The 19378-nt window shown below is 55.3% G+C and overlaps 1 protein-coding gene across 2 annotated transcripts in view; it reads right to left on the bottom strand.

Moving 5' to 3' along the window:
- Positions 1–430: 430 nt before the first annotated feature.
- Positions 431–19378, bottom strand: part of LOC123355691 (maestro heat-like repeat-containing protein family member 2B) — a 33595-nt gene continuing 14647 nt past the window's right edge. The window contains exons 7-12 of one of the 2 annotated variants that reach the window (XM_044998248.1): positions 16192–16218; positions 15679–15801; positions 15211–15290; positions 14631–14766; positions 14367–14462; positions 431–1387 (exon numbers count right to left, since the gene is read on the bottom strand). In XM_044998248.1, the coding sequence (XP_044854183.1) occupies positions 1367–1387; positions 14367–14462; positions 14631–14766; positions 15211–15290; positions 15679–15801; positions 16192–16218 (483 nt within the window). In that variant the 3' untranslated portion in view covers positions 431–1366. The remainder of the gene's footprint in view (positions 1388–14366; positions 14463–14630; positions 14767–15210; positions 15291–15678; positions 15802–16191; positions 16219–19378) is intronic. The other variant, XM_044998249.1, reaches the window with a different exon arrangement.

Below are 19378 nucleotides of genomic sequence, written 5' to 3'. Positions count from 1 at the left end.
TGTACCCGCTAAAATTCTCTTGTTGGTACTATGTACTGGAGGGTACTGCCCTACGTGTACTCCTGCCCATGAGTCTCTTAAAGAGACATCTCCCTATTAGGCACATGGGTTACAGCTACAGAAGAGATCATTGTCACAGGTCATCAAGGGCATAGGCACCAACTCCATGGGTGCTCCAGGGCTAGAACACTCACGGGGGAAAAATGGTGGGTGCTGAGCACCCACCGGCAGCCCCCTATCAGCCTCCCCTTCCTCCCCAGCACCTCCCGCCCACCGGTGGGCCCCACCAACCAGTGCCTCCCCCTCCTTCCCCGTGCCTCTCGCCTGCTGTGATCAGCTGTTTTGTGGCATGCAGGAGGTTCTGGGGGGAGAGGGGAGGAGTGAGGAAGTGGTGCGCTCAGAGGAGGGGGCGGGAAGAGGCGGGGTGGGGATTTGGAGGAAAGGGTGGAGTGGGAGCAGGGCCTGGGGCAGACCTGGGGGTCAAGCACCCCCTGGCTCATTGGAAAGTTGGCGCCTGTGATCAAGGGCCCCTACAAAGTACATGTACCAATGGGACACTGCGTTTTACTCTTGCTCTATCAGGTCAAGTGACTGGGGAAATTGAAGGGTATTAACAGTGTGGGCACTGGTGACCCTAGCAGTAGTGTTTACCCTGTTCTGTTATAGTTACTTCCTGTTTAATATCATATACTCTTGCATACATTGTGTGTGTTTGTCATTTCTTGGGAGTCTCCAACCATCTGGCACGTAAGTGGGGGTTGCTCTGTGGTTAGAATTTTCCTTTCAAGCTGCCCCAGTGACCCTGCCAGGGGAAGGACTGAGAGGGGTGAAGGCACTGCCAAATCAATGCCTATGGGAAGAAAATCAGGAAGTTACACCCTGCAGTGCTGCAGGCGGGATCCAGAGGAACCCGGCCTGTCCATCAAAGTCCATCAGGAGGTTGGCATTAAAGGAGGTCATCAGGTGGAAAGGGGCACTACAAATATGAGGTGCATGGATGATCTGAGACAGCTGGTGCTCTGTGGAAGCTATGCCATGACGACATTGATCAATCACATTTCTACAGCACACGTCACCATAGAGTCTAGGCACTGGGTTGTGCTGCTTGAGCTGTCTCGTTTTCTCATGTCAAGCATCAAGTTCGTATCAAGTCTTATCTGCTGCCCACTCTCACTCTTGTGCTGCAATGGATGCTCCCCAGTTGTACTGACAGCATTTTTCCAAGATCGTTCGCAGGTGGCTCCTCTGTTATTTCTCTGGGTTTGGGTTTGTGACTCGCCGGTTGTAGGTTAGAACTGGGTTCATCTGTGGGTTTCATTAGCGTGGTCGTCTCACCCTACTGGAGCATGCTGCCCAGATAGCGCAGTCATTCACACAGTGTAAGAGCCTGTTAAATAAGAACTGCTCTCAACCTCTCCCCTGCGGCCCCCACTCGACACCTCCCACACCTCTCTGCTCTGTTTATCATCATCACCTTTTCTTCGCGTCCTTCACCAAGTGGAGAATCTGCAATGTTCCCATTTGAATTCATTTCTCAGTTAGGTGTTTGGGAGATGAAGTATAGAATGCTTTACTCAAATCTAAATATATCACATCTGCTGCATCCGCCTCATCCACAGATTTTTTAAAGCTATTCTTAAAAAAGCAATCAATCCTTCTGGCAAGATGTGTCCCTATAAACCTGCATTGCTTTCTGCTTAGGCTTCCATTACCCTCTAGATAGGCAGCAATTTTGCTAGGAATAAACGTTAGACGTAGGCACATGGAATTGCAGAAATCACTACAGGGGTGAATTTTGCCCGGCGGGGGCAGGAAGGGCTTGGGGGGCAGCAGCACAGAGAAGGGATGATGTGGAGCAAACAGTGGGGAGGTTTGAGGAGGGCTCGGAAAGCAGAGCTGCTCCACAGATAAGAGAGGTGGTTATCCAGCAGGGAAGTCAGACTCCCTCGGGGGCTGGGAACACGAAACTTTCTTGCCAGAGGAAGATTCCCACCAGATTGCAGAGCCCAGGGGTGTCTGCCGGGAGAGAAGAGCCAGGACTAGACTGTAGTGCCACAGGCTCTGGCTTTAATTTTTCCAGATGGGTGCTCCACCCCCCCTGGCCCCACCTCTGCTTGACCCCTTCCTCCAAGGCCCTGCCCTTGCCCCGCCTTGTCCCACCCCTGCTCCAGCCCCTTCCCCAAGCAACTACCGCTGGCTGCCAAACAGCTGATCAGCAGCAGGGTGGCCAAACAACTGATGGGCGGGTGACTGGTGGGTGCTGAGCATCCACTGTTTTTTTCTCATGGGTGCTCCAGCCCCAGAGCACCCACAGCATTGGCATCTATGGTAGTGAATGTATTTCCTTTGGTCAGTGATTTCCAGAGCCAGGAATGGGCCAGCACCCTGGCTGGTGCACTGCAGCCATCATTGGCACGATCCCAATTGACATCAGCTGGGGATCCAGCCCAAACATTCTGCAACAGGAACTTGGGTGGCAATTCTAATGAGGTTTGAACCAGACCAGGCCCTGGCTGGCTCTGCTGGGCATATGGGAGGAAGCAGGAATGTCTTAGGTTCGTGCCTGCAGCCAGCAGCTCTGGCTCTGATACCCACAGGCATGAGGGAGCCCCTCTGGGAGCAGGTTTTTTACAGTCACTTTCAAAGTGTAATGGCCCTTTGGAAAGAGGAACTCGGACGGTGCATTCGTAACGCTCACCCTTATCTCCTGCTGCACCCAGTCGTAATAACTGGCCTGACAAATTTACCCTCACTGTGAACACAGCTGTAAAAGTTTGTGAGCGTTCCTGAGATGGTACAATGACCGAGAGTAACCAGGGTTGATGGGAAAAGGTCCCAAACGGGAGACAGACGGAGTTAGTCCAAACGAAAGAGCCTTCTGCTGTAACTCAACGAATGGGTTCAGATCACGCCTGGCAAACAAGAAATGTGTGGAACCAGAAAGGAGTGAATCCAGTGCTGGAGATTAAACCTACTTGGTGGTCAAAGGAATGAGGGGATGGACTGTTCCACCCATCGCTCCCTTTTGGGGCCCTGAAAGAGACTTTGGGGAGAAAATTAGGCTCTGGTACGAGCTTCACCATCATGGCTCCCCTCCCCCACCTGCATCTTCTGGGACCCCCAGACCTTTATTATCCTGAGTCTGAGATGTCCTGACCAGACAGGGCCAGAGAAAAGGACCCAGATGGTGTCGCCTCTACCAGCTCCAGCTAATCCCAACCACCACCTGGGATGAAACGGGTCGGACTGTAACAACAACAGCCGCTCCAGCCCATCTCAGCAGCAGGATGGTTGTTACCAGCTCTGATACCATCTAAGAGACAGTGCCGGGTTTACAATGGCGCCAATGGCACCGGGCCTACACCTAGAAGGGGCCCTGGTGCCCGGACTGTAGCCCTGCCCCCTGCGTTCTGCCCATGCTTTGTGCCAAAGCCCCACCCCCACCCGGCCTCTCCCCACCAAGGCCCGGCCTGCTGCTCACTCCTCTCCGCTCCCTCCCAACCGTGCGAGCGGTGAGTGGCACCTTGGAGGGGGAAGAGGCTGAGCGTGGGCGGGGCCTTGCGGCAAAGCATGGGCGGAGCCACAGTCCAAATGTCCACAAATGATTAATCTGGCCCAGGGAAGAGCCTGTCACACAAGGGGGGCGGGTTCCTTCTAAAAACTCTGCAGCTCAAGGGGACGAGCCCAAGGGAGGCTGGTGGACTGAAAGCCTGGCTCAGTGCTTTACCGTTCAAAGGCTTTCCCTGGTTTTTCCCTCTTCGCTTTGTCTTTGATCAAAGGTTAAAAGGGTTTTTAAGGGAACTGAGCAGGCCGGGTTAGCGCTGTTTAATGTCGGCCAACGGCTGGGTTCTGGTAACACCTTAGGCCAGTATATTCCAGCTAAATGAATACAACAAGCCCTCCTGGACTCCCTGTGCATTACCCTCCCCTGCTGAGATTTGCCTAAGTTTGACTGCAGGGTTGGGATCTGTTTGGTGTGGTGTGTGGGTGATCTATGCCACAGCCCCCTCTGTCCCACTGCAGGACCCAATACCCTCCCCCCATTTCAACACCATCCATCCCCCAGGCTCGGGGCCTCCTCTCCCCACCCCAGGCCAATACCATCACCAACCCCTGCTTCTCCACTGACGTCTGTCCATCCCTCCCACCCTTCTCTGGAGGGAGAGGAGAATCGGGCTCCTTGCCTCCTCCTCTGGCATATGCAGCACTGAGAGCACTCGCTGATGAGCCAAGTGCCCAGGCCATCCCTGGGGTTAGTTCCTGCTACGGGAGATGCCTCAGGATCTGGCTCCAGTTCTAACCACCCATTCTTCTTCGAGTGATTGCTCCTATGCATTCCAGTCAGGTGTGCGCGCCGCGCGTGCACGGCTCTTCGGAACATTTTTACCCTAGCAACTCCGGCGGGCCGGCTGGCGCCCCCTGGAGTGGCGCCGCTATGGCGCCTGTTATATACCCCAGCCGGCCCGTCCGCTCCTCAGTTCCTTCTTACCGCCCGTGACGGCCAGTTGGAACTGTGGAGTGCTCTCTGTCCTCCACAACCCTAGCTCTCGCTACTTTTTCGTGTATATAGTTCGTTTAGTGATTAGTATAGATAGTTTCTGTTAGTTAGATAGTTAGTTTTTAGGATAAGGTTAAGGGGGGTTTCCCCTCCCTTTCCTCCCCCGGTGCGGGCTCATGCCCAAGGCACCGGGCTTTAAGCCCTGTGCGTCTTGCCAGCGGCCTATGCCAGTAGGGGATCCGCACGACTCCTGCCTCCATTGCCTTGGTGAGAGTCACAGGACAGATAAGTGCCCTATCTGTTCCGCTTTCAAACCCCGGACGCGTAAGGAGCGGGACATAAGATTAAAGCAGCTCCTCATGGAGGCTTCGCTCCAGCCCCCGGCACCATCTGCGCCGGTGCCGAAGGCTTCATCGGTACGGAGCGCACCGCCGGCCCCGGGCCGTTCCAGCACCGAGACTCCGCGACCTCAGCCACCGGCACCGAAGGCCCGGCACCGCTCCCTGTCGCCATCAAGGAAGCGCAAGCCGGCGAAAGCGGGTGCCAAGTCCCACGCTGAGGGCCCAGCAGCCAAGACAACTGCGCCACCTGCGGTCCCCGCTGTGGCTGTGCACAGGATGTGCACCGGGCCGTTGACTCCGGCGCCGCAAGGGCCGTCGATCCGGCACCGCCATGCTCCCCGGCACCGACCGCGGTTGAGCTCCGGCTGCCATCGACACCAGAGACTTTCTCCACGGCGCGCGAGCTCATAGAGCTCACAGAGGCACCGAGCCTCCGGCCCCCGGCACCGCCGGTGCGGGCTGTCGTTTCAGCGGGAAAGCCGGCAATGATGATACGGCCCCCCTCTCCGGACAGGCGGCACAGACGACGCTCCCGGTCCCGGTCACGTTCCCGGTCCCGCCGCAGGTCACCGTCCTGTCGATCGAGATCTCGGCACCGCTCGCCATCGCGGTACCGGTCGCCGTCCCGACGCCGGTCACAGTCCCGGTACCGTTCGACAACGCGGTACCGGTCGCACTCCCGGCGTCGCTCCAGGTCCCGATCGCCTTCACGTCGGCACCGACAGAGGTCTGCTTCCCGGCACCGTTCCCGGCACCGCGACTCGCGAAGCCGCTCCCGGCGCCGCAGGTCCGGATCCCGGTCGAGCTCCCGGCACCGGTCGAGCTCCCGGCACCGCAGCGGACATTGGTCTCCGTCACCATCCCGGTACCGTGCAGACCGGCACCGATCCTCGGCACTGTCCGGGGACAGACTGCCTCATTCGACGGCGCAATCCGTCAGTGCCTCGGCACCTCCATGGCCATCCCGCCCCGCGTCAGTTGCTTCCGGGGCAGACAGTAACGGGCACCTGCCACCTACCCCACAAGGCCAACCTCAGGGGGCACAGCAGTGGGGCTTCTGGGTTACCTGGGCCCAGTATGAGACTCAGGGGGTGCTGTTCCCTCCGAGAGCCCCTGCCTCCGAGCGCAGGGTACCAGAGGCGACCGTCAGCCGACCGGCCCCTTCGCCACCGGGCGCGGTTTCCATACCGCCTGACCCCCAGAGGCACACGCAGCCCGGCCCAGCCGACGAGCAGTCAGCAGGTCCATCGACGGAGGCTGTCGTCCAGGGCTTGTCCTCGTCGTCCTCACCTGACGAGGCGGTGGCCGGAGCATCTGCCAAGGATCCTCCGCCGATAGACCTAAGGGCGCACCAAGACCTGCTTCGCCGCGTGGCGACGGCCATGGCTCTCCCCGTGGCGGAGGTCCAGGAGGACGAGGACCCCATAACAAATGTCGTTGGAGCGGAGGCTCCAGTGCGCGTGGCATTACCATTCGTTCGGACGATACAAAAGAACGCCACCACACTCTGGCAGACGCCTGCGTCCATCCCTCCTACGGCCCGTGGGGTTGAGCGCAAGTACTCAGTCCCCCCCACGGGCTACGAGTATCTGTATACTCACCCGACCCCGGACTCATTGGTCGTTCAGTCGGTCAACGACAGGGATTGGCATGGTCAACCTGCCCCTGCGCCAAAGTCAAAGGACGCGCGGCGAATGGACCTGTTAGGCCGCAAGGTCTACTCGGCTGGCAGCCTGCAACTTCGCATCGCCAACCAGATGGTCCTCCTCGCCAGGTACATGTATGACATCATGGCGTCCCTGGCGAAATTTACAGAGCTCCTACCAACAGCCTCCCGCCAGGAGTTCTCCGCGTTGTTGGAGGAGGGGAAGAAATCGTCCAGGTCCTCCATCCAGGCCGCCCTTGACTCTGCGGACTCGGGAGCTCGGACCTTGGCCTCAGGGGTGACGATGCGGCGCATCTCCTGGCTGCAGTCCTCCACCCTGCCACCGGAGGTGCAGTATACGTTGCAGGACCTGCCCTTTGACACCCAGGGTCTTTTCTCCGAGAAAACTGATTCCCGGATCCAGACCCTGAAGGACGGTCGCATCGCCATTCGCACCCTCGGGATGCACACACCGGCTCCTCAGCGCAGGTCCTTCCGGCAACAACCCTCCCGGTCTTTCCCTCAACAACGGTACCGCCCGTACAACAGCAGGCGACCAGGCCCGAATCGCCGTTGACCATCCGGCAACAGGCGCAACCAGGCCCAGGCCCCTTCCAAGGCCCCTCAGGGGTCCAAGCAGGCCTTTTGATGGGACGCCCGAGGACGGCCCATCACTCTCCCTACCAGATCCTACCCTTCTCTTCTACAACCGCCTCTCCTATTTCTTTTCGGCGTGGTCCCAAATAACAACGGACAACTGGGTGCTTCAAACAGTCCAGTCGGGATACCACCTTCAATTTGTTTCGCCCCCACCTTCCCACCCACCCTCCCTGTCCCTCTTCAGGGACCCCTCTCACGAGCAATTCCTCTTACAAGAGGTCCAGACTCTGTTGAGCGTGGGTGCCATAGAGGCAGTGCCTCAAGACAGGCGGGGCAGGGGATTCTATTCCCGTTATTTTCTCATCCCCAAAGCGAAAGGAGGGCTACGTCCTATCCTGGACCTTCGCGAGCTGAACAAATACCTGCTCAAGCCCAAGTTTCGCATGGTCACCCTGGGGACCATCATTCCCTCTCTGGATCCGGGAGACTGGTTTGCCGCCCTCGACATGAAGGACGCCTACTTCCATGTCGCGATCTATCCTCCTCATCGACGTTACCTCCGTTTTGTGGTCAACAACGCCCACTACCAGTTCGCCGTGTTACCATTCGGGCTCTCCACCGCACCGAGGGTATTTACCAAATGCATGGCAGTGGTTGCCGCAGCCCTCCGCCGTCGTCACATACACGTTTACCCGTATCTCGACGACTGGCTAGTTCGCGGAAAGTCTCGGCGGCTGGTAATGGGCCAGTTGACAGAAATCCTGTCCCTCTTTCAGCGACTCGGTCTTCTCATCAATGCCGAGAAGTCCACCTTGATTCCGTCGCAGCGGGTGGAGTTCATTGGAGCGGTCCTCGACTCCTCGTTGGCCCGCGCCTGCCTACCGCGATCTCGGCACCAGACGATGGTCTCCATCATCCGGGACCTCGTCACCTTCCCGACCACGACGGTGTGATCCTGCCTCCGCCTCCTGGGCCACATGGCGTCGTGTACGTATGTCACCGCGTACGCGCGGCTCCACCTCCGCCCGTTCCAGTCTTGGCTCGCGTCGGTGTACCGGCCGCATCGAGATCCCATCGACATGGTGGTCACGATCACCAAGCCGACCCTCGAGTCCCTCCGCTGGTGGCTCGACCCGGAGGTCGTGTGTGCGGGAGTCCCGTTCCACCCGCCTCGTCCATCCGCCACTCTGACCACGGATGCCTCAGCGCTCAGTTGGGGAGCTCACCTGGGCGACCTTCACACCCAAGGCCTTTGGTCGCCCCAAGAGCTCGCTCTGCACATCAATATCCGCGAGCTGCGAGCGATCCGTTTGGCGTGTCACACCTTCCGCACCCGCCTGCAAGGCCGCTGTGTGACAGTGTTCACGGACAACACCACGGCAATGTTCTACGTGAACAAGCAGGGCGGAGCCCGCTCCTCCCTCCTCTGCAAAGAAGCGATGCTCCTGTGGGACTTCTGCGTAACCCACTCGATTCACCTGGAAGCATCCTTTCTTCCGGGAGTGCAGAACACGCCGGCCGACCATCTCAGCAGGTCGTTCCTCTCCCACGAGTGGTCTCTCCGTCCCGACGTCGTGCACACAATCTTCCGGAGGTGGGGGTTTCCCCGGATAGACCTATTCGCCTCCAAGGCGAACAGGAAGTGCCACCTGTTTTGCTCATTCCGGGGTCACTCGCCGGGCTCCCTGTCGGACGCCTTCCTGTATTCCTGGACGGATCACCTCCTCTACGCCTTCCCTCCGTTCCCGCTCGTGCACCGAGTGCTACAGAAGCTTCGGAGGGACAGAGCCAGCATCATACTCGTGGCTCCGGCCTGGCCAAGGCAACATTGGTACACCCTGCTGCTCGAGCGCTCCGTTCGGGATCCTATCCCCCTTCCGTTATGGCCGGACCTCATCACCCAGGACTTCGGCAGACTCCGCCATCCGAACCTGCAGTCCCTCCATCTTACAGCCTGGTACCTGCGTGGTTGACCCACGCAGAGAGGGACTGTTCAGCGGCAGTGCAGCACGTCCTGCTAGAGAGCAGAAAGCCTTCCACTCGCTCCACCTATCTGGCGAAATGGAAGCGGTTCGCGCTCTGGTGTGACCAACGAAGCCTCAATCCCTTCGTAGTCCCTGTCCCTACCATCCTGGACTACCTCTGGTACCTTAAGGAGCAAGGTCTTGCGGTCTCCTCCTTGAGAGTTCACCTGGCAGCAGTGTCCGCCTTTCGTCCATCTGTGGAAGGTCGGTCCATCTTCTCCAACCAGATGGTTTCCCGCTTCCTTAAAGGCCTGGACCGCTTGTACCCGCCGGTGCGGCGTCCTGCCCCGACCTGGGATTTGAACCTCGTGCTGGCCAAGCTGATGGGTTCCCCCCTTCGAGCCCTTGGCCACGTGCTCCCTGCTCTACCTCTCCTGGAAGACAGCCTTCCTAGTCACCATTACATCAGCGAGACGAGTCTCTGAGCTCCGTGCTCTAACGGTGGGTCCACCATACACCGTCTTCCATGGAGACAGGGTGCAGCTTCGACCACATCCGGCCTTCCTCCCTAAGGTGGTCTCGGCCTTCCACCTCAACCAGGAGATCTTCCTCCCGGTCTTCTTCCCGAAGCCGCATGCCTCGCCTCGGGAGCAACAGCTTCACACCCTCGACGTCCGCAGGGCGCTCGCTTTTTACATCGAGCAGACGAAGCCCTTCCGGCGTTCGCCCCAGCTGTTCGTAGCGGTTGCTACGGATTTCCTCCTGGGTCACAGCATGTATCCGGACCTGCTACGAGCTTGCTCGCGTGCCACCATACCGCCTCACCGCTCACTCCACGAGAGCACAAGCCTCATCGGCCGCCTTCCTGGCCCATGTCCCCATCCAGGACATCTGTAGAGCGGCCACCTGGTCTTCTGTACACACCTTCGCTTCCCACTATGCGTTGGTGCAGCAGTCTCGAGACGACGCAGCCTTCGGCTCCGCGGTATTACACTCCGCCACGTCTCACTCCGACCCCACCGCCCAGGTAAGGCTTGGGAATCACCTGACTGGAATGCATAGGAGCAATCACTTGAAGAAGAAGAGACGGTTACTCACCGTAGTAACTGTTGTTCTTCGAGATGTGTTGCTCCTATCCATTCCAGACCCGCCCTCCTTCCCCACTGTCAGAGTAGCCGGCAAGAAGGAACTGAGGAGCGGACGGGCCAGCTGGGGTATATAACAGGCGCCATAGCGGCGCCACTCCAGGGGGCGCCAGCCGGCCCGCCGGAGTTGCTAGGGTAAAAATGTTCCGAAGAGCCGTGCACGCACGGCGCGCACACCTGACTGGAATGGATAGGAGCAACACATCTCGAAGAACAACAGTTACTATGGTGAGTAACCGTCTCATTCTCTGTGTCATCCTCTCTAGAATTACTTGGTCCGTAGAGCTGTATCTGTACATCAGTAGGTCGGCTTCACCGACGAAGGGACTGAAGGCGTCTGGCACTGGGTGGACAACACTTCTGCGACATTAACATGAGCATTGTTCCCTGGGGTGATCCTCTGCTCTCCCCTTCCTGACCCCAGCCTTCCCCAGCTGCCCCTGCTCCTGCAGGCGCTTTTCACCTCTGTAGCTCCAAGGCTGAGGCCAGGGATGAAGCCACTCGAGTTTGATTTCATGCCATGAGGACTGAACGACTCAAGGCTTTATCAGTCCCCCCGCAGGTCACTGGTTCAAATCTTGCCCAGGTCTGTAGCGCCTACATGGTGTTGCTGCTGGGTGCCCTTGGTATGAAATGAGTTTGCCAGGTCTCAGTCCAGTTCCCAGTGGGTAAAGCATCCACAGATCACACTGGGTGCTCGTTGGCCATCACAGCCAAGGGACCGAGGACGGAATGGGTCATGGGGACGGAGCGCCTCAGCCTACAGAAGGGTCTCTCCAAGGCTGGGCTGGTCTGAGACATCACGGCGAGGGGAAACCTGTGCTGCCATGGCGTGTGTGGGCAGCAGCCTCTACCCCTGCACCAGGGCCTTCAACAGTGCAGCCCTCCACCACTTATGCCATTAACTGGTAGTAGGTTATTATCCTCTAGTGGGCCAATTATGATGCCTGCCCTGTGATCAGGTAACGCTGTCTGTGGCCTCATGTTCATTTGGATACTTCAGAATAAAAGATCCATCTCCTCTAGGGGAAAGCAGCAAAGAGTCCTGTGGCACCTTATAGACTAACAGACATTTTGGAGCATGAGCTTTCGTGGGTGAATACCCACTTCATCGGATGCATGTAGTGGAAATTTCCAGGGGCAGGTATATATATGCAAGCAAGAAGCAGGCTAGACAAGAAGCGAACGCATTATGACGCAATTGTCCTTCAGACTTTGCAATCTGGGGTCAGTCTTGTCTGAGAAAAGGCCCTGCAATTCAGGAGGAAGGCCTGAGACCTGGAGCCAGGAGATATGCCTCATCGTCACTCCTGACGCCAGAGTTCTGGCTGCAGAGTCCGCTGCATCCAGAGAGGCTTAGAGGGAGGTTCTTGCCACCTTTTTACCCTCCTCAAGTAGGGCCGTAAATTCTTGACGGGACTCCTGGGGAAGAAGCTCCGTAAATTTTCCCAAGGATCTCCACGTGTTAAAGTTATACCTGCTTAGGAGGGCTTGTTGGTTTGCCACCCTAAGTTGAAGGCCCCCAGCCGAGTATATTTTGCGGCCTAGGAGGTCCATGCACCTAGCCTCCTTCGACTTAGGAGCAGGGGCTTGCTGGCCATGACGCTCCCTTTCATTCACCGATTGCACTACTAGAGAGCAAGGAGGTGGGTGAGTGTAGAGATATTCATACCCCTTTGAGGTGACCATGTATTTTCTCTCTACTCCCCTGGCTGTGGGGGGAATCGAGGCTGGGGATTGCCAAATGGTGTCCGCATTTGCCTGTATGGTGCGGATAAACGGGAGAGCCACTCTAGTAGGTGTGTCAGCCGAAAGAATGTCCACTACAGGGTCCTCTATTTCAGGGACCTCCTCCACCTGTAAGTTCATATTTTGAGCCACTCGTCTCAAGAGGTCTTGATGGGCCCTTAGATCAATTGGCGGAGGGCTTGAGGAGGATGTTCCCGCCACCGCCTCGTCAGGCGAGGAGGAAGAGGAGAGGCCAGGGACCAGAGGGTCCTGGGGGGCTCCTGTTCTTGAGGAATGTCATTTGCGTCAGGTGGGACCTGGGTATCTGCAAGTGGTATCGGAGCGTCATCCATGCCCATGGGGTGGGGGGGTGGCTTACTGTCGCCTCTGGCACCCAGTGTTTTGACAGGGCCGATCGTGGAACCACTGAAGGAGCACCTTGCGCTTGGTGGTATGCCCATGGTGTCCAGAAGGATCAGTGACGGGGTCCTTGCTCGTGGCTCTCGCTCTCGGGAAATATATGGCTGGGGACATCCGAGTCGCGTTCCTGTGGATAGGAAGCACTACCAGCCTGTGATGACGCCGATGTGTGTCTCGATGGCCACGAGAGGGAGCCACGGTTCCAGTTGTTCTTTCCCGGGGCGGTACCGGTGAGTGGTACCAGGAGCTATAACGGTACCGCGAGCGAGACCGGGACCTGCGACTGTAGCGGTGCTGGGAGGTCGACCGGGATCTTGAGTCCCTTCGCCTAGAATGGCTGTGAGATGCGCGGTGCCGTGAACGGTGCCAGGAGTCGGATCGGGACTGTGAGTATCTGGCAGGCGAACAGGAGGCCGAGCGGTGCCGCGAGTGTGACCGGTACCGCGATGGAGAGCGGTGCCGGGACTGCGAGCGGCATCGGGACCGGGATCGGCGGCGGGACCAAGATCGGCGGCGGGACCGAGGTCTTGAATGATGCCTCTCAGCTGCCATGGAGGGCGGCCTCAGCAAGGCAGGCTTGCCAATAGATTGGATGACCCGCACCGGCGGTGCTGGGGGTTAAGGCAGCGCGGTCTCCGTCATCACGATCAACTCCCGTGCCTTGGAGAAGGTCTCTAGCATGGATGGGAGAGCAAGCTCGACCACGGCGTGAGCCGAGGAGCTTTCAGGCACCGGACTCAACGGCCCTTGCGGGACCGGAATCAACGGTGCCGCACTCTGCGGTGTCACACTCGGTGGTGCTGCGGCAGATGACAGTGCTGGGCGATCTGTCATCGACGGGTGCTCCTTCTGTGGTGCGGGTGGTGCCGAAGCAGCCTGAGCTCTGTGTTGCTTCCTGGGCCGCGGCGACAGGGAGCGGTGCCGAGCAGACGTCGGTGCCAGTGAGGGTCGGTGCCATGGCTCCTTCGCGGTACCGGAGCGGTCCGGAGCCGAAGGAGCACTCCTCACAGACGCAGGCTGTTGAGCGCTCGGTACCGACGTTGTAGGGCTAAGTGCCGCCTCCATGAGGAGCTGTTTCAGTTGAAAGTCCCGCTCCTTCTTCGTCCTCGGTTTAAATGACTTACAAATGCAGCACTTTTCAGGAAGGTGGGATTCCCCATGGCACTTGAGGCAGGAGTCGTGGGGATCCCCTATTGGCATCGGCTTTTGGCACGCCGAGCACAGTTTGAATCCCGGTGACCGGGGTGGAGGAAAGGGGCTAGTCCCCGATCCCCCCTTCAACTATATACACTAACTATATATATACACAACAACTAACACTATCTACAACTGTAAAAATTCAAACTATAAACACAATTAACAGTAAAGAACAACAAGTAAGCTAGGGAATTGGAGATCAGCAAAGCCGCACTCCACAGTTCCAACGACCGTCACGGGCGGTAAGAAGGAACTGAGGGGCCGTTGGGTCGGCAGGGGTATATATCCGGCACCATAGCGGCGCCACTCCAGGGGGCGACCCAACCGACCCACCGAGTGTTGCTAGGGTAAAAATCTTGCAACGAACGCGCACACGGCGCGCACACACCTAATTGGAATTGATATGAGCAAGCACTCGAAGAAGAATATTCTGTTCATGTCTGAGGAACAGGAAGTCTCCTCTGAATGAGTTTCCATACATGGGGCTTAACTCAATATTCATGAATTCCTCTTAGAAGAACTGATCAGTTTCAACCAGTTCTCTTGGATTTGGCTACTGCAGTGGTGATTTTCTTGCCAGTCCAAGTAGTGTCAACGAAATTGTAAGAACTTGGTCCCAATCCAGCCCTGGCATAAAATGGCATAGCTTCCATGGATTTCAATGGGGCACATGCCCGCTTATCCTAGGAAGAATTTGGTGCTTTCTCCCTAGAATTCACTCCGTTGTGGAAAATTCCTCCACAACTGAAGCTTGACCCCCTAAATCTCTGCCTCTTCCCTGCTGTAACACAAGAAACAATCTCCACCACGGTTCAATGGTCTACTCACTTCAAACATTTCCTGGAACCAGTCTGCGGTTGGTTCTTCCTCCAGCAAAGCCTTCGTTAGCTTGCCAAGGGCTTCCAAGGACCTCACGTACAGTGACTGAAACCAGAAGAGAAGGAGTGAAGCTCAGCACAGATCATTTGTGTGTGTGGGCCGGGGAAAGCTAACCATAACCTTGCCAGGGAGGCCATGTGTGACTGCCATCACCCAGTGCCTGCTGGGCAGAAATACAGTGGATGGTGCCAGAGGAGAATTGTTGTCACGTACTTGTATAAGCAGAGCATCCTTTGCTGTCTCGGCTTCCTCTTTCATCTTCTCCAAGGGAGGAAGGGGAAATAAACTTTTGAAACACTGATCAAGGAGCTCACGGTTTTTCTCCAAGGTCATAGATGGTTTGAGTTTGCTGGCAGAAGAAAAATAGAGAGAAAAGTCATGCATTAGACTCAGTACCACCTTCAAGTAAAAAAAATGGGTCCAATGACTAGAGATTGTTCCAATCTAGAACCTCAAATGCAAACAGCCCTTCACTTTGCAGCTGAGCACCTCTATTAAGTATTGGCTCATCTAGAAATAAAGCTAGAAACCCACAAGCTTCCTTCCCCCTGCCACCTCCCTCCCCATCTGAACTCTGCTCCATTGTACTGCATGCCACACAACCTCCAATCTTGTGTCTTTCAAGCACAAACCTCCAAATGGACACACTCAAACCCTTAAGAACAAAAGTCCTGCTGGTGAGCAGCATGTGAGCCAAACCCTGCAGGCATCAGACTGCTCCCAACCTGACACTCATGGATTAACAAATAAGAAGACATCACAGTGCCAGGAAATATGGCAGAAAATAGCCTACCTCAGATGTTCAATGGCAAGCATTGCCTTGTAGCGAACTGGAGATGCCATGGAATCCAGTGGTTCCTTTTTAATGAAGTCCTGAAATGCATGAAGAGGGACATAAAAAATGGGAAATGGATTTGAAAGGCAGAGAGGGTCATGTGCCAGACCTGGAATAAACAGACACCGTGCCCAGCAGGCTCTCTGCCTCAGAAATGGACCGTAGGGCCATCTGCAGGCTATACAGAGGACAGAAAAAGAACTCACCAGACACAAGCCATTCCTTCCAGTTACAGCCCACAATATGTCAGCATCCCTGCCAAGCTCAGAGTGGACCCAGCATTCTGGGTGCCATGCAGGTAGCTCATGAGACTGCAGTAGTACAGTCACAGCCAATGGATAAAATAACATCTCCCTGGAACACCAGTCTTATTACATTACAACAAACGCCTTTGTACTTCAGTCCTCAAAGCTCCTAATCACTTACCAGCATGTAGCCAAGGAGCTCCAGTTTGTAAGAGAATTTGAACTCCTGGGAGTCTCTGGTCTCCAAGATGGCACAGCTAATCTCCATGACATTCTGGATGAGGGTTAATTTTAGGTACATGTCCTACATAATCCAGAAGGAGAAACAAGAGGATGTGGATGAGAACCTGAGAGAAAAACTACAGTCCAGAAGATAAAGATCAGGAATTAAATCTAGCCTCAGGAGAGGAGAGAGGTGTCCCCAGACCCCAGAAGGCAGCTGCACCCACCTCAGAAGAGAAGTAAAAATGTTCCGAAGAGCCGTGCATGCACGGCGTGCACACCTACATGGAATGCATAGGAGCAATCACTCGAAGAAGAAAACCCAGGTTCATCAAATAAATCCAGGTCCACTTACACCAGAGCAGCCAGGACTCCTGCTTGATGTAGCAAGGAAACCAAGCTCTGTGCAATTTAAACAAGCAACTTGTGTATAGAAAATGCAAGAGCTGTGGGCAGATTATTTAGAATGTACCTTGTTCCCAACAGTGATGCCCAGCACCTGAAAAACGAAATGCAAAACAGCTATTAGCAATGTAGATAGTCCCACATAACACACATCCTCAAAATATCCTGGCTGGCGAATATGGAGCAGAGAGAAATCGCTATTGTTAAATCTTCTAAAAGGCAGGAAAGGTATCCAGAGGGGGTGTTTTGTAGAGCTCAATATCAGGGGCCATCCTACATAATATTTGCATTTGTGAACTATTGGAAGATATCAGTTTGGTTCAACTGTGATCAACTTTTTTAACAATGCCTAAGTGAGAGTCTGAGGGCTTGGCTACACTTACAAGTTGCAGCGCTGGGAGTTACAGCGCTGGTCATGCAGCTGTGTAGGGCCAGCGCTGGAGTGTGGCCACACTGACAGCTACCAGCGCTGCAGTGTGGCCACACTTGCAGCACTTTCCAGCGCTGTATTGAGAGGTGCATTGTGGGCAGCTATCCCACAGAGCACCTCGTCCCGTTTTGGCGCCGTTTTGGCGCTGAGTATTGTGGGAAGGGGAAGGAAGTGTGCGGGTCATTCCGCTTCCTGTGTGCCAACGCCCCGTGGTGCATCGCTTCACATCCCAGCATTCACTCTTTCCGGCAACGTTTGGCGCCATTGTGAGTGTTTTACTCTCTGTGTGAATCGCGATTTCTGTGGCAAATGGAGCCCGAGCTGCTGAGGACTGTGCTGATGAGTGTCGCCAGCACAACACGTTTGGCGGTCGAGCTATTCCTTCAGCTCCAAAGTGACAGTGAGGAGTCTGACGATGATATCGATATCGATTCTCCTGCCGCGTGTGACACCAAAGTGCTTGTGGCATTCACGGAAATGCTCAGCACCGTTGAACGCCGCTTTTGGGCTCGGGAAACAAGCACTGACTGGTGGGATCACATCGTCATGGAAGTCTGGGATGACGAGCAGTGGCTGCAGAACTTTCGTATGAGAAAAGCCACTTTCATGGGACTGTGTGCTGAGCTCGCCCCCACTCTGCGGCGCAAGGACACAAGATTGAGAGCTGCCCTGACGGTGGAAAAGCGGGTGGCTATTGCAATCTGGAAGCTGGCAACTCCAGACAGCTACCGGTCGGTCGGGAACCAGTTTGGAGTGGGAAAGTCGACCGTTGGAATCGTTTTGATGCAAGTTTGCAAGGCAATTAATCGCATCCTGCTAAGAAAGACCCCCCCTCCACCTGGCATCAGAGTACGTTAATCGTAAGGGGTATTTCTCTATGGTTCTCCAGGCACTTGTGGATCACCGCGGGCGTTTCATTGACATTTACACAGGCTGGCCTGGAAAGGTGCATGATGCACGCATCTTTCGGAACAGTGGCCTGTTCAGGAAGATGCAGGCAGGGTCTTTTTTCCCAGACAGGAAGATCACAGTAGGGGACATCGAAATGCCCATTGTGATCCTTGGAGACCCCGCGTACCCGTTACTGCCTTGGCTCATGAAACCCTATACAGGGAAGCTTGACAGGAGCAAGGACCGGTTCAACTACAGGCTGAGCCGGTGCAGAATGACTGTGGAGTGTGCTTTTGGCCGTTTAAAAGCTCGCTGGAGATGTCTCTATGGGAAGCTAGACTTGGGGGAAAGCAGCATCCCCGCGGTTATATGCGCTTGCTGTACCCTCCATAATATTTGTGAAGGGAAGGGTGAAACATTCAGTCAGGCATGGACCACCGAGGTTCAAGTCCTGGAGGCTGAATATGCACAGCCAGAGAGCAGGGCTAATAGAGAGGCCCAGCACAGGGCTACAAGGATTAGGGATGCCTTGAGGGAAGAATTTGAGGCTGAAAGCCAACAGTAATGTTTGCTGCCTTGCATGGGAGTGAATTGCACTGTTTACACTGTTATTCTATTATCCCTAATAATAATATGATTTGCAGTGCCTCTTTCTTTACTGGGCTAAGGTATCTTTAACTATCTGCTATAATAAAGACTGTTTTCAAAGCCAAGAATTGTTTTATTGAAAAGAAAAAAACTTCCTTGACAGACAGACAGACACACAACATTTCATGAAAACAAGAGGGCAGGGGTGTGGGTTGGTGAACTGTACAGTCACAAGTTTGCATATGTCCTGTCTGGAGTGCTGTTTAACGAATCCTGCACTTCAGGGTGCATATACTGCATGGTGATGGGTGTTGAGTGCAGAGGGTAAGGGTGGTGGTAGGTATCAGGGCTGGTTGGTGAACGTACAGGTGTTGGAGGCAGCTGGTGGTGGTAAGAACCTGAATGCTGGGGAAAGGCGGTTTGAGCTGACATTGGGGCACAAGGCAAAAAGCTTTGGGACGGGGGGGGCTGTGGGGCAGCATGGGACTGCTCTGCCTGCATGGCTACGATAGCCTGGAGAGAGTCCGCTTGGCGCGACAGGATCATAGAATCATAGAATCATAGAATTCAAGATCAGAAGGGACCATTATGATCATCTAGTCTGACCTCCTGCAAGATGCAGGCCACATAAGCCGATCCACCCACTCCTTAGCAAGCGACCCCTGCCCCATGCTTCGGAGGAAGGCGAAAAACCTCCAGGGCCATTGCCAATCTTCCCTGGAGGAAAATTCCTTCCCGACCCCAAATATGGCGGTCAGCTGAACCCCGAGCATGCGGGCAAGACTCTCCAGCCAAACCCTCTGGAAAAGGTTACATCATACCATTGACCCATTGTACTATTTACCAGTGTGGCACTTAATTGACCTATTGACTAAGCCCGTTATCCTATCATACCATCCCCTCCATAAACTTATCTAGCTTAATCTTAAAGTCATGGAGGTCCTTCGCCCCCACTGTTTCCCTCGGTAGGCTGTTCCAGTATTGCACTCCCCTGATGGTTAGAAACCTTCGTCTAATTTCAAGCCTGAATTTCCTGACTGACAATTTATATCCGTTTGTCCTCGTGTTCACATTAGCACTGAGCTGAAATAATTCTTCTCCTTCCCTGGTATTTATCCCTCTGATATATTTAAAGAGTGTAATCATATCTCCTCTTATCCTTCTTTTGGTTAAGGAAAACAAACCGAGCTCCTCAAGTCTCCTTTCATACGAAAGGCCTTCCATTCCTCGGATCATTCTAGTGGCCCTTCTTTGTACCCGTTCGAGTTTGAATTCATCCTTCTTAAACATGGGAGACCAAAACTGCACACAATACTCCAAATGAGGTCTCACCAACGCCTTATAT

The sequence above is a fragment of the Mauremys mutica genome, chromosome 24, assembly GCF_020497125.1.
Source record: "Mauremys mutica isolate MM-2020 ecotype Southern chromosome 24, ASM2049712v1, whole genome shotgun sequence".
Classification (NCBI taxonomy): Eukaryota; Metazoa; Chordata; order Testudines; family Geoemydidae; genus Mauremys; species Mauremys mutica.
This window is presented reverse-complemented; position numbering and strand designations above follow the sequence as displayed.